General features: G+C 40.6%; 1 protein-coding gene across 4 annotated transcripts in view; it reads left to right on the forward strand.

The window, feature by feature from the left end:
* Cntn1 (contactin 1) overlaps nucleotides 1-12,926 on the forward strand; it is a 305,783-nt gene that overhangs the window by 213,428 nt on the left and 79,429 nt on the right. For all 4 annotated transcript variants that reach the window (XM_052748699.1, XM_052748698.1, XM_052748696.1 and 1 more), the window contains one exon: nucleotides 4,750-4,870. In XM_052748699.1, the coding sequence (XP_052604659.1) occupies nucleotides 4,750-4,870 (121 nt within the window). The remainder of the gene's footprint in view (nucleotides 1-4,749; nucleotides 4,871-12,926) is intronic.

The following is a 12,926-nucleotide window of genomic DNA, read 5'->3' on the forward strand; positions in this document are numbered from 1 at the left end:
ATGTGCATTGGCTGTCTGTGTTTGCAGGTGTGAGGATGTGAATAGACTGTCAGTGTTACAGGTGTGAGGATGTGCATTGGCTGTCTGTGTGTTGCAGGTGTGAGGATGTGCATTGGCTGTCTGTGTGTTTGCAGGTGTGAGGATGTGAATTGACTGTCAGTGTTACAGGTGTGAGGATGTGCATTGGCTGCCAGTGTTACAGGTGTGGGGATGTGCATTGGCTGTCTGTGTGTTGGCAGGTGTGAGGATGTGCATTGACTGTCAGTGTTACAGGTGTGATTATGTGCATTGGCTGCCAGTGTTACAGGTGTGAGGATGTGTGTTGGCTGTCTGTGTGTTAGCAGGTGTGAGGATGTGCGTTGGCTGTCTGTGTGTTAGCAGGTGTGAGGATGTGCATTGGCTGTCTGTGTGTTTGCAGGAGTGAGAATGTATGTTGGCTGTGATTATCACACCATACCATGAGAAAATAGATTTCTTTCTCTAAGGCAGTTTTCTTTTTCTTTTAAAAAAGGAACTGAAATATGTGAAACAGGGCACTAAAAAGTATTTGGATTTGAGAAACAACTTTTTACACTAGAAAAGAAACATAGTATTGATCCTGACAAAGCACTGTACTGCTAGACAATCAAGAGAACAGAAAGAGAAGAATTAAATGCAAGCAAAAATGCAGATTTCTTTATTGTTTTAAATGTCACTGTCTCTGATTTCTGTTGAATAAGCAAATGAAGGTTTCCAGAGCTATTGCAAAACCATGGAGTCAATAAAGGCGGTTTGAAAATCATCCCGAGGAAGGTTAGAGTTAAGTTATAGCAGAGGGAACCAGACTAGGCCAGTGCAATTCAAAAACAGAGTTGGAGATCGGAACCTTAGCACATCTGGGGAAGCACGATGCAGCTAATCACCGTAACGTTACACTCCACCAGCTGTCGGCTCACATAACCGCTGCTGGTTTCGCTGCTGCTCTTGTTGTTTTGCTATTTTTTTTTCTGGCAGCAAACAATGAGAAAACTGTGCTTTAGAGCTGAACTAGCTCCTTTAAAAAACTGAAATCACGAAGCAGAGACTACAACAGCCCATGCTGCTTCTTAGCAAATCACAGTAGTCAGGTCCCTAAACATTGGCTGATGATAGTCTTAACGAATCAAATTAAGCACATCCAGCAATAAGACTTTGTTGTTTTTATTTTTGGGTTTTTTTTTAATGTGTTGGGGAATGCATGTGTGTGGAGGGATTGTCTATAGTATAGCTACATGTACTCATGTATACTGTATGCATGTGTGTGGAGGGGATTGTCTATAGTATAGCTGCATGTACTCATGTATAGTGTATGCTTGTACAGTGTAGAGAACAACTTTGGGTGTCTTTCCTCAGGCACCATAAACTGTTTTATTTAATTTTTTTTTTTTTTGAGACAGTGTCTCTCACCAGCATGGTGCCTGTAGGTGACGCTAGCTGGGAAGAAAGCTCCAGTACTGGGTTCAGGTATATGCTCCATATTTGTCAATTTTACTTTTTGATCTCTAAGGATCAAACACACACACACACACACACACACACACACACACACACACACACACTCACACACACTCTTTAAATTTTTTTAGCGGAATTACTTTTCCCAAGAAAATATAATTAAGAACAACAATATACAATAAAGGTAGTAAGGTTGTACTTAGGAAAATGGTGTGTATGTGTGTGTGTGTGTGTGTGTGTGTGTGTGTGTGTGTGTGTGTGTGTGTAGGTTACTGAATGGCAAAGAACACTACTAGAGGGCTTCTCTCATTCCTTCCTATGGAGATGCTGAGAACTCTGAGGCCACCAGGAACCAGTGGAGACCACATGAATCAAGTCATATCCAAGTTGTCCTCAACTCTAAAACAAAGCCATGGGATTCAGAGCTTTGGTATACTGCTCCTGGTTAAAAATGGTTAGCAGGGAAGCCCAAACAAAATTCTCACTGTGTGTTTTCCTTCAAAATGGGCCAGCTGGTCAAAGCTGAATTCTCCAGTCATCAGTCTAGTTTGTGCAAACATTTCCAGGCAGCCCCCAAAATGATCTCTTAGTAATTACAGCTCCCCTTACATATGTGAGTTTTTAAATGTTTGATGGTATGCCTTACTGAGTTTTTTAATATTAAAAAAGTTAGACTCAGGTCATTAAGATGAAGCATTATTAACACCAGCATCAATTTAAATATTGAATATGAGAGAACTGGTGTTAGCTGTATGTGTGAAAAAATAGTTTGTGTTCATTGAAGAGGATGGCCCTTCCTTTGAGATTCAAGGCACTGTCATTAAAAAGTTTCGGGGGTGTTAAGTTGTGTGATCATCATGATGCCAGTATTCTCAGCGCTCAGCACTAGACAGAGGGATATTAGTAGAAAAGACACCAGGCAGCTAAAGAGTGAGACAAAAGAGTGACAGCGAGAAGTTCACTACATGAGTGAAATCAGTCGGGGTGGGATGTAACTGTACTGTTTTGCCACTTCACATGTTTTAAACTTAAAAAGGAAAGTAACTTAATATAGTATCTGTGATTTCCAACTTCTACATATGAAAGAAGGAAGCTAGACCCGGCAATGAAAAGATTGCCTTGGGGTTGATCAAAAGTTGTATCTTTCTTACAGGGTTCCAGCTCAGAGTGTGTCTGTGCATGCAAAGCCTTTCAGCAGCTCTAGAGTCACCCCACAGCTCCTACTGAACTCCTGCTGTTAGAGGAGCCTGTGGATGCTGTCAGCATGTGAGGCTGCCTGTGATGTGCCTGCTGCTGTTAGAGGAGCCTGTGGATGCTGTTAGCATGTGAGGCTGCCTGTGGTGTACCTTCCTCTGTTAGAGGAGCCTGTGGATGCTGTCAGCATGTGAGGCTGCCTGTGATGTGCCTGCTGTAGCTGCTGACTAGCAAGCCAAGAGCAAAGAAAAGTCTTGCTTCGTGGATAGCACATTTATTAGACATATTTAATAATTTCTGTTTACTGACTACATGCTTTAAATGACATGCCTTTTTTCAGCCTTGTCTATTTCAAAAGAACAAAACATGCTTTGTGTTAACCGTGTTTTGGGGGGTGTTCTTTATGAGTCGATTTGTTCATACAGCTTAGTAATATTTTAATTTTTCTTTACTTATTGCAGTAATTATTTTGCAGTTGGTGTATGGTGGAGGAGGAAGCCAGGGGTGGGCATTTGTATGTTGAAAGTCTTTAGACTTACATTTGGGAGACTTCTAAGTGGTCAACCACATATACACGCTGGAATATCCCCGAGTTTTGCTGTCACAGTTTCCAGGATGTGATTCAACTCTCCTCATCTGAAGGATGGAATTTGTGATTCGGCCAAGCTGTGGCTTTTTGTGAAAATAAGCAAGCATTTGCATCTAATTTGTGGCTAGAATGTGCTGAGACCCATGACCTTCGCTTGCTTTGTAAGCGTTCTCTCAACCACCATGAGCCCTGGCCTCTCCTGAGGCTGGAAAGTGTTAGCTGCCCTTAAAAATGTCGGAAAATATTTTATACATGCGCAGTATACCAGAAAGGATATGGATATCTTCCCTCTGCCTTCCCTCTGTGGAGTTTCAGCACCGTGCCTTCAACAGATAGAGAGCAGCCAGTCTGCATGTTGATGTTCTTAAAATCCTTACACAAGCCTGTCACTGCCTACTCAGGCTCTAGTTTTTAAGACAGAGCTGATTCTTAATTGGCTGAAGTTTAAGCTTCTACTGGGCGTGATAAAAATGTGGCCAGGATGTTGGTAGGTTTGACTCTCCACCTTGTCAGCCACATAAAGAGTACAAATGTTTCACGATGAGTCCAGCAGAGAACTCAGCACATGGTAGAGCCTATGGCCAAGCAGAACATACATACATACATACATACATACATACATACATACATACATACATACATGCAAACATACATGCAAACATACATGCATACATACATACATACATACATACACACACACATGTATTCCCAGTGTGTGTGTGTGTGTGTGTGTGTGTGTTCTTAATACTGGGAATAGTCTTGAACAAGACCCAAATCCTTGTGTAGATTATAATTTGATGCCAAGTTACATTATAGTAGAATCAGCATCCATTTTGCCATTTTGATAGTTCTATAAGTTTTTAGCATCTTTGTAAGATGAACCATGGAACAACTTGAATTTGGTCAATTTACTCAGCTTTGCAAAACTAAATTAACAGTTCTCAGTCATGAAACATTTATTTACTCACATTGATAGCACTAAGATTCTTAGACGCTGACTTTTTTTTTTATTCAAAGTACCAAGTAACACTATATGAACTGAATAGGTTATATTTAGGAATATATATGTAAATACACATGTGCAAGCAATAAAAATTAGTGATTAAAAAAAGAGGCCATGAATATGGAGGAGAGTGGGGAGGGGCACATGGGAGGGCACAGAGGGAAGAATGATAGGGGTAATGTTATAATTATATTATAATGTCAAAAATAAAACATGAAAAGCTACTGATCAACTGAGTCCATCCCTGGCTTCTCTTCGCTGTTGCTCTTTGATGGAATGCCAAGGACAGTGGAGCCCCAAAGGGCTGGAGTTCTGTTTCTTTAGTTTCCAATTGGAAAGCTGAGGCTCGAGCAGAAGCTGAACGAAGACATGCACTTGGCAGGTCTAGTCCAGATGCTTCCTAGTAGGAGAAAGCAGTCTACCTCCACATCCTAAATGCTGTGTGGTTCATGGGCACGCACTGACTGAACATTCCTGCTTTTGCTCATAGCTCGATGCCAATGGGGAACTGCTCATCCGAAATGCCCAGCTGAAGCATGCAGGAAGATACACATGCACAGCGCAGACCATCGTGGACAATTCTTCAGCTTCGGCTGACCTTGTTGTCCGAGGTAAGAGTGGCCAACAATTCCAATGAAAAGGAACCCCCAGGTATTTGACATTTGTAATTTGGACAGTCTTCTGGTAACCCTGGATATTCAAATCCTCATGTGTTTATAGTACCGTTCCATACTGCAGATGTGTTTTTGGCTTCCTCCCCACAGATCGGGATGGCTTACACCAGAAAAGTAGTAAAAGCCCTCACTCTGTTTGTGTCGCTGGCCATGTGTCTTTTAGGAAGTTACACCACAAGCCTCTTAGTGACCATGCTTCAAGCTAAACACTCGCCAAGCTTCTCATTTCCTTCTAATGGTTTCCAGTGTGTGGTATAGTACAATTACCTCTTTCTTTTAAACTGGGAAAGAAAAATGATGGGCATTACTTACCTTAACCACAAATGTGAAATATTTGTCATGATTGTCATAGGACTAAAATGTGGGTCGGTGCATTACCACGTTGCTATTTATTGCTTACTTTCTGCTACTGCTTTTGCTGGTGTAGGTGATGTAATTGAGAACGAGATGGACTATGCATGTATAGCAAATATAGTGTCTTTGCCCCTCTGCCATGGAGGAGGATGACTTAGAGAGATAGATAGCTGTGGACTGCCATTCACTGGTCCTCTGCCTGCACAAGGAAGGCACCCCTCTTAGTTCAGTTCCATGGTTTGGCTTTGGACTCTCCACCTTAATGTAGTCCCATTTCTTGTAACCAACTCTAAATATCCAGCAGCTCACAAAATGCCTTAGTATTTCCACATCTATTCGTTGATCTGGTATTCCTTTAATGTTCTCTCTCTGTCATTTGTTGCCCACATTTTACCACCCTTCAAGGAAGCCTGCTCAAGTATTTGTTTAGGATTTCTCTGGTGGTTCATATATGAGCTCTTCTCCAAACCTTTAGAATGTCAGTACTTTTACATCAGCCTGCACATAACTGCATTATTGTCTACTATAAAATTCATATGCATTTTGAATAATATTTTAGTAAGTCACATAAGCCTTTGAAAATTTCATGGCTCCTTTTTTTCTTAATACGTTTTTAAAAATTTTACACTTAATATATCTTAACATTTAAATATTATTTAAGTGCCATTTTTGTGACAAATTTTGAAAATGAGACAAATACTTAGTAAATAAAATATTTGGGGCTTGCTATACTGAATTCCCTCTACAGATCCATGTGAAAGTGATGCTCCTCAGGATTACACGCTTCTTAATTCTCTGTGAAAACACAGAGAGAACCCTTGACCAACATGAGGCAATGCTGAAAACCCTTCAGTCTCGCAAAGGGGTAGCAAGGACCTGGCTGAAATTTCTTTGTCCAAATAAACTCATTTATCCATTCCACAGATCATCTATCACAAATTAATAAAATAAAAACCCAATATCCACACAGTCCCAGGTTAACAGAACTTCACATGGGTTCAGCCTCTCCATTCAGAGTATATTGTTTTTTGAGACATTGACTACCTGCACAAGTTATCTGTAAAAGAAACAAGTCTACTTTTCTTTCTAACCAGACACTAGCTACAAGTACACTTTTGGCAGAATCCTAAATAAGGACCTTATTAAAAATCAGTTAGCATATTTTAAGAATAAGAATTAATGTTGCTCCAGGGTTCATGTTGTAATGCTTGGACATCATTGTTCTCAAGATCATGGTAAGAGCATCATGGTGATATTAGCATACACTGTAGAGGGTGTTTTATGTACACACACATGCTTATTAATTAATAACCACCCATTGTTCATATTTTTACAGAGCCCAAACTAATTTTAAAAAGATGCTATTATCGGTAGTATGTGGACACTTAAAACAGACACTTTTTTTTTCTATAGCAGATTTTGGTTCTAGGGAGAGAGGTACTTGACAAGAGCCCAGCAAGTACATGCAGGAGGTGCATGGTGCTGCATGTAAGGCCCTGGCAGTGCTGCATGCTTCATGGGGGAATGAAGGGGATGCTGCATGGGGAATGAATGATGCTCAATCACAGTCATTCCAGTGATAGAAAGATGTCTATTGTATGTAACAAGTAAATAGACTTTGGAGCTGATGTAAATCACAGTGTAAACACTGCAGGCCTTCTGAATGCTTTATACATTTGGATTAGAGGGTGAAGGGATAAACAGTCCTTGATATTGTATCTGATAAAACTGATGATGTTATTATTAATGTATCCATCTAATTGTACTTTTGCATCTAGTTCAGGAAATCATAAGCTGTGTAATTAGTTATTTCATGGAAAAGTACAAAATCCTATAAACTACATGCTTAGAATATAAATTTGAGTCAGGTATGATGGCACATGCCTTTCATCTCAGCAGAGTAGGAGGCAGAGGCAGGTGGAACTCTGAGTTCCACCGTGGCTTGGTCTACATGGACTGTAAGCTGCATTTGGAACACCAGTGTGCACTCAGTACTTTAATAACCAACACCTATTTCTCAAAACATAATGGAGTATATAGCAGCCCACTCTCACCTGAAGTTTTGCTTGCTGTGGTCTCAATTACCCAAGATCAATAACATTCTAAATATAATTAATAGATAACTTCAGATATAGGTAATTCATGGTCTTTAAATAATATATTCTTCTGGGTAGCACAATGAAATCACATGTATCCCATTCCATCCTGCCTGGGATGTGAGTCATTCTTTGGTCAGTGTAGCATATTGTATAGCAGCAGTTCTCAACCTATAGGTTGCAACCCCTTTGGGAGTAGGATGACCCTTTCACAGGGGTCATGTCAGACCGTCAGAAAACACAGATATTTACATTACAAATCAGAATAGTAGCAAAATTACAGTTATGTGGTAGCAATGAAAATAATTTTATGGTTGGGGGTCACCATGACATGAGGAACTGTGTTGAAGGGCCTCAACATTAGGAAGATTGAGAACCACTGTTGTATAGCCTGCCCACTTGGTAGTTGCTTGTAGCCATTTGTTGTATTCAAATAAACTTCATTTTACTTAATAAAAGTTCCAAAGCACAATGTTTCATCACACCATAACTTCATAATTTTGTATTAGTTATTAATCTATTTGTGTTCCTTGTGTTCCTAAGTCTTAAATTAAACTTCATCATAAGTACATGTGTACATAAAATTTTCATGTAGGATTAATATATGATGCTATCTGCAGTTTCATGTATGCCCTGTGGGTCTCAGAATGCATCTTCTGTGGGCTGGAACACTACTGCTTCTACCTAGGGTAGACATTACACATGAATAATAGCTCACTGGGTTTAAGAGGGACTAATAGCAATTCATATTCAGGTAACCAGGATTTGAAACATAGATGCAGTGCCATTAGATATAATGAACATTGTCGGGAGGAAGCTCTTTCCTCTGAGGAGTATAAGAGAAGTTTTGATAACATGATGATTAGTATGTAAATTATTATTCTATATCAGAAGACTGAAGCAACAAAAGCACAAATATTAAAACATAAGAAAGAACATGAGGCGCTCTCTCTCTCTCTCTCTCTCTCTCTCTCTCTCTCTCTCTCTCTCTCTCTCTCTCTGTGTAAACCCCAGAGGAGTACCTACCCGAGATGTTCTTCTTCAGGAACTATCTACCTTGTGTTTTTGAGACAGTGTCTCTCACTGACTTGGGAACTGCCTGATAGGCTAGGTGATTGTCAGTGAGCCCCAGGGATCCAGCTGTCTTTGCCTTCTTGCCTCTGGGATTTTAACTGTGTTCTACAACTCCCAGATTTTTATGCAGGTGCTGGGAATTGAATTCAGCCTTTGTGCCTATGCAGCAAAACTTTACAGAATGTAGACGTTTTTAAACCTGTATTACCTTGAAAAAAAAAAAGAATGCAGAGCAGAAAATGTTGGTGCCCCACAGCTTATGTGCATTTATGTGTGTATGTATTTTTGTGCACTTGTATCTATAATGAAATTGTGGGTGCATGCATGAAGCTTCATGAAAGTTGTATGTATCAGAAAATAGAGCATGCTTTTAATTATTAGTTTCAGTTAAGTTTAGAAGGGACACAATTAATTAAATCTAAATGCCTTCATATGGATCTATTATTGATTACCATAGCACAATACCTGAAGTAGGAGAGTGTATAAAGAAAGCAGGTTCATATACATCACAGCTTACGAGGCTGGAAGCCTGACACTGTCATTGGCTCAGCTCTCCTGAGCAGTGAAGGACACAGATAACATGGAAAGGCACACATCACATCTCACTCTTGCGTATGTGTAACTTGTACCATGAGAATGATATCAAAACAACAGAAAGCACTCTCCATGGCCTAATATCTCATGATATGCCCTATTTTGTAAAGGTTCCACCATTGGGAAACCAAACTTCCCACAGGTAAAGCCTCAGGGAATCATACAAACTGTATCTAAAAGCTTAGCTGCTTCTAAACAAACACTACAGGTGACTGTAACTTGGGATCTATCACATGGAGCATTCTACTTAGAGGAAACTGTTCTGCTGCATGTTGGTTAGGCTCAAGGCATAATGAAAAAGGCAGCATTGTTGACTGAAAATAGCTCATCAAAATGGCACCGTATCCAGGCAGAGGACATCATTTGTTGTAAAACACTGCAGCACTTGAATGCATGTAAACACCAATTCTGTATAAAATGGCTTAAAGGAGAGACCAGAAACCATTGTACAGAATCTGATTCACCAGCTCTGCTCAAGCTGGAAACCAGGGCTTGTACAGTTTCCCCTCTTCCGAAGCGGCCTTTTCTATCAGTTCTGATGTCCGTGTTGGAAATATTTCTGCTAAACTTATGCAGGATAACATTTATCTCTTTAAGAGGCTTTGTACTTCAAATAGTATGCTCCCAGAAGTTCAATAGACAAAATTCAAGATGTGGATAAACTCTAGCAAAAAGAGAAGATTACTCTAAGACAGGGAGTCTTCCACTCATCTCTCCTCATGGTCCCAACAAACAGATAAATAAAACTTGAAACCATGTAAAACACATACACCAAGTAACTAAGGCAGCACATGGCATTAAGAGAGTCAAGAGGGAGAACTGAAAAACAATACAACTCAAGTCAAGAGTTCAGAGGATAGTGATTGAAATCCAACGTAAAATAATCATGCTGAAATTAGGAAATTATTCACAGTCAAAATGATGCCAACCAATAAGCTATAAAAATTCAGTAGTTAGGAGGGAGAGGAAACTCCTTTAGTGATGTAAAAACACAGTCGTTGAAAATAGAAACCCAGATAGACAGTGTCTCAGTGACAGACAAGCAGTGGGTTAGAAAGCTGGAGGTTACAATTGATAAAATCTTATTTCGGCATAGAGGATCAAAAAGAAGACATTCAGAAGAGATAAAGACATTGCATACATAGCTGAGCCCTTGAAATGTATCTTTGGGCTTAGGTACTTGGAGAGCTGAGGCAGGAGGATGACTTGAACTGAGAACTTTGACACCAGCCTTTTAAATATTGTTAGACCCAAACTCAAAAAATTTGGAAAAGATGCTGAGGATATAGTGGGAAATTCTTGTTTTTCAGTTAAATTAACAAGGAAAAAAATAAATAAAAGGAGAAATAGAAACACATTCCAAGATCTGATGTAGACAAGTTTGTGAAGGTCAATGGCAAGCAGGATCCCTCCTGTTCAAGAATCACAGAAGATAAGTAAAAATAAATACAACTCCAGAAAACCAAACATAAACGCAGTGTTCTGCTAGTAATACCAGTGAAAAGAATCTTCTTTACAAAGACGCAACAGTACATGAACAGTGGGTTATTGGGTAGCAGTAATAACAAGATGACTGGGATGCTGGCCCACAAGATGGCCCCCAGTGACTCTTGTTTCCTGCTTCAGCAACCTGGATGTGACCTCTGTCATGCTTGTTTACTCTGTGGGTGAGCAGAAGTGATGTTTCAGTCTCTGCTGAAAGCTGCCATATCAGAAACAGATGTCAATGGCCCCTTGGAGAAGTCTACAAGAGGAGGAAATGTGCTTCCCCAATGCCCCAAGCTGATTTACCAGTGATTGGAGTGAGCCATTGGGGGCATATGATTATTGCTGGCATCTCAGTTGCAGCTTTCAACTACCAAGAGAAACTGATCAAGAACCATTCAGCTCAGACATTAAAGAATAATTCATCCACCCACTGACACTGTGAGAGATAGCAGTGCTCCTGGTCTTTAAGCTGCTGGGTTTGGGGATAATTTGTTATGAAGCAATATAGGACTAATACAGCAATGGAGTATTCCCATTAAACGTGTTGAAAAAAAATAACCATCTACTATGAACTTGTCTACACAATGAGGAAGGAGCTATATCAAGACAAGTAGAAACAGTTCATTTCCCCATGAAACCAAATGACCCACTATGAACCTGGACAGAAGATGTGAACAGACATCTCACTGATGAGAACATATAGAAATTGTAAATAAACACGTGAAAAGTGTCTCCTGATTGCATCCATGTCAGGTTTGAGTTGTGACCTTGCACTTCAGATTTATGAAAGGTCGTCCTGGTGGGGAAGTGGAGGATGTGCTAATTTTTATTATTTTTTGTAGTTGCTTGTGAATCTATAATTACCTCGTAACAAAAATTTCAAAACCACCGAACCTAAGATACCAGCCACTGTAACAGAGATACATGGAGTATGTGCAGCCATCCTAGAGGTGACAGCCACTGAACTAACTGCCTTCTACCAGGGGAGATCCAGTTAACCCCACACATGGCAGATGCAGGGTGGGGCTAGCAGTTTGGGGAGCAGAGCTGATGAGTTACTGAAGTCTCTGCCCCTACCCTGGAGCCCTCTTCTCTTCTCCTTCATACTTCCCAGGATCTTCTTTAGGTAAACAGCAAATACTTGTTTAGATAATGTCACTGTGGGATGCATTGGATCCGCAGCATTCTGTGGCATCCAGATGTTGAAATGGCCTGGTGTGCCAAGTCTGTATAAGGAACAATCCACCCAGCCAGCTGTGTATTTAGGGCTACTGTCCTCACAAATCCATGGTAGTTAGTTTGCCAGTCATATCACCTTGTTCACGAAGTGTACTTTTGGGATGGTTTGAAACACACATAGTTTATGATAGTTTGAAAAGATAATACTGCCTGTCCTCTAGCTTGTCCAATGAGGCAGAAAGAGACATCACTCAGTGGGTGCTTGGACAGTTGTTGGTGATGTTGGAGATTCCTCTGTTCTGGGTGGGAAACCGTGTGCTTTTCCCTGGAAGGCAGGAGGCAGGGGACCAGGAAATAATCCGACTACGGTGGAAAGGCTGACCGAACTCTGCCCTACAATGGTACAGTTTAAGTCCAATATTGACACACTAAAATAAGACAAGATTAGCTCTAAAATCCTTTAAAATCACAGAGCCACTCACCCTGCGTCTCCCTGACAAGGGAAACCAACCAAACAACAAAAAATGAAGATTAATGAAAGAAAAAGATAAGCAAAATCTCTCAGAGGGAGCACAAATGCAAATGTTGAAATGATCCTGCAGAATAATAGCATTCCGGGTATAATAGCATTGACACTATTTTTAGAATATTTCACTGAAAGTTTTTTTTCCCTTGAGAAGGGTACTGACATTAATCAGAAACAATACAGAGTCAGTGAAAAAAGCGATTAAAGAATCAACCTTAAAGCAGAGGTGTGGGCTGTTTCCTTTTACAGTGTGAGACCTGGAACTCTAAGGAGCAGTGAGCGAATGAAGGAAGGACAGACACACAGACAGAGAAGAGCTGGATCCAGTAGTCTGGGCTCTCTGATGGAGAAGCCGCAGTTCCCAGGCAGCTCCTCGTGATGATCATACACAGTGGAGCAGGGAGGCAGAGTTACTGCATAGAGCTGGGGAGGAGCTCCATAGTCTTCCTAGGTGCAGTCTCTGTGCAGGAGCAGTCTTCAGGCATTAAACATCCAGGAAGAGAAAGCCACAATGGATATTGTTCCACACACTGTCAACATTTCTACTTGGACCCGAGGAAGGCTTTGCCATCCTTCCGAACCTCACCTGGAAAGGCTTTGCCACTCCCATAGTGCTGAGGCATTCTTTTTTGGCATGACTATACTGTGTCAACAATGCACATTCCCCAGGGACTTCACTTAC

Source organism: Peromyscus californicus, unplaced genomic scaffold (assembly GCF_007827085.1).
Source record: "Peromyscus californicus insignis strain IS unplaced genomic scaffold, ASM782708v3 Scaffold_20__1_contigs__length_68692818, whole genome shotgun sequence".
Lineage (NCBI taxonomy): Eukaryota > Metazoa > Chordata > Mammalia > Rodentia > Cricetidae > Peromyscus > Peromyscus californicus.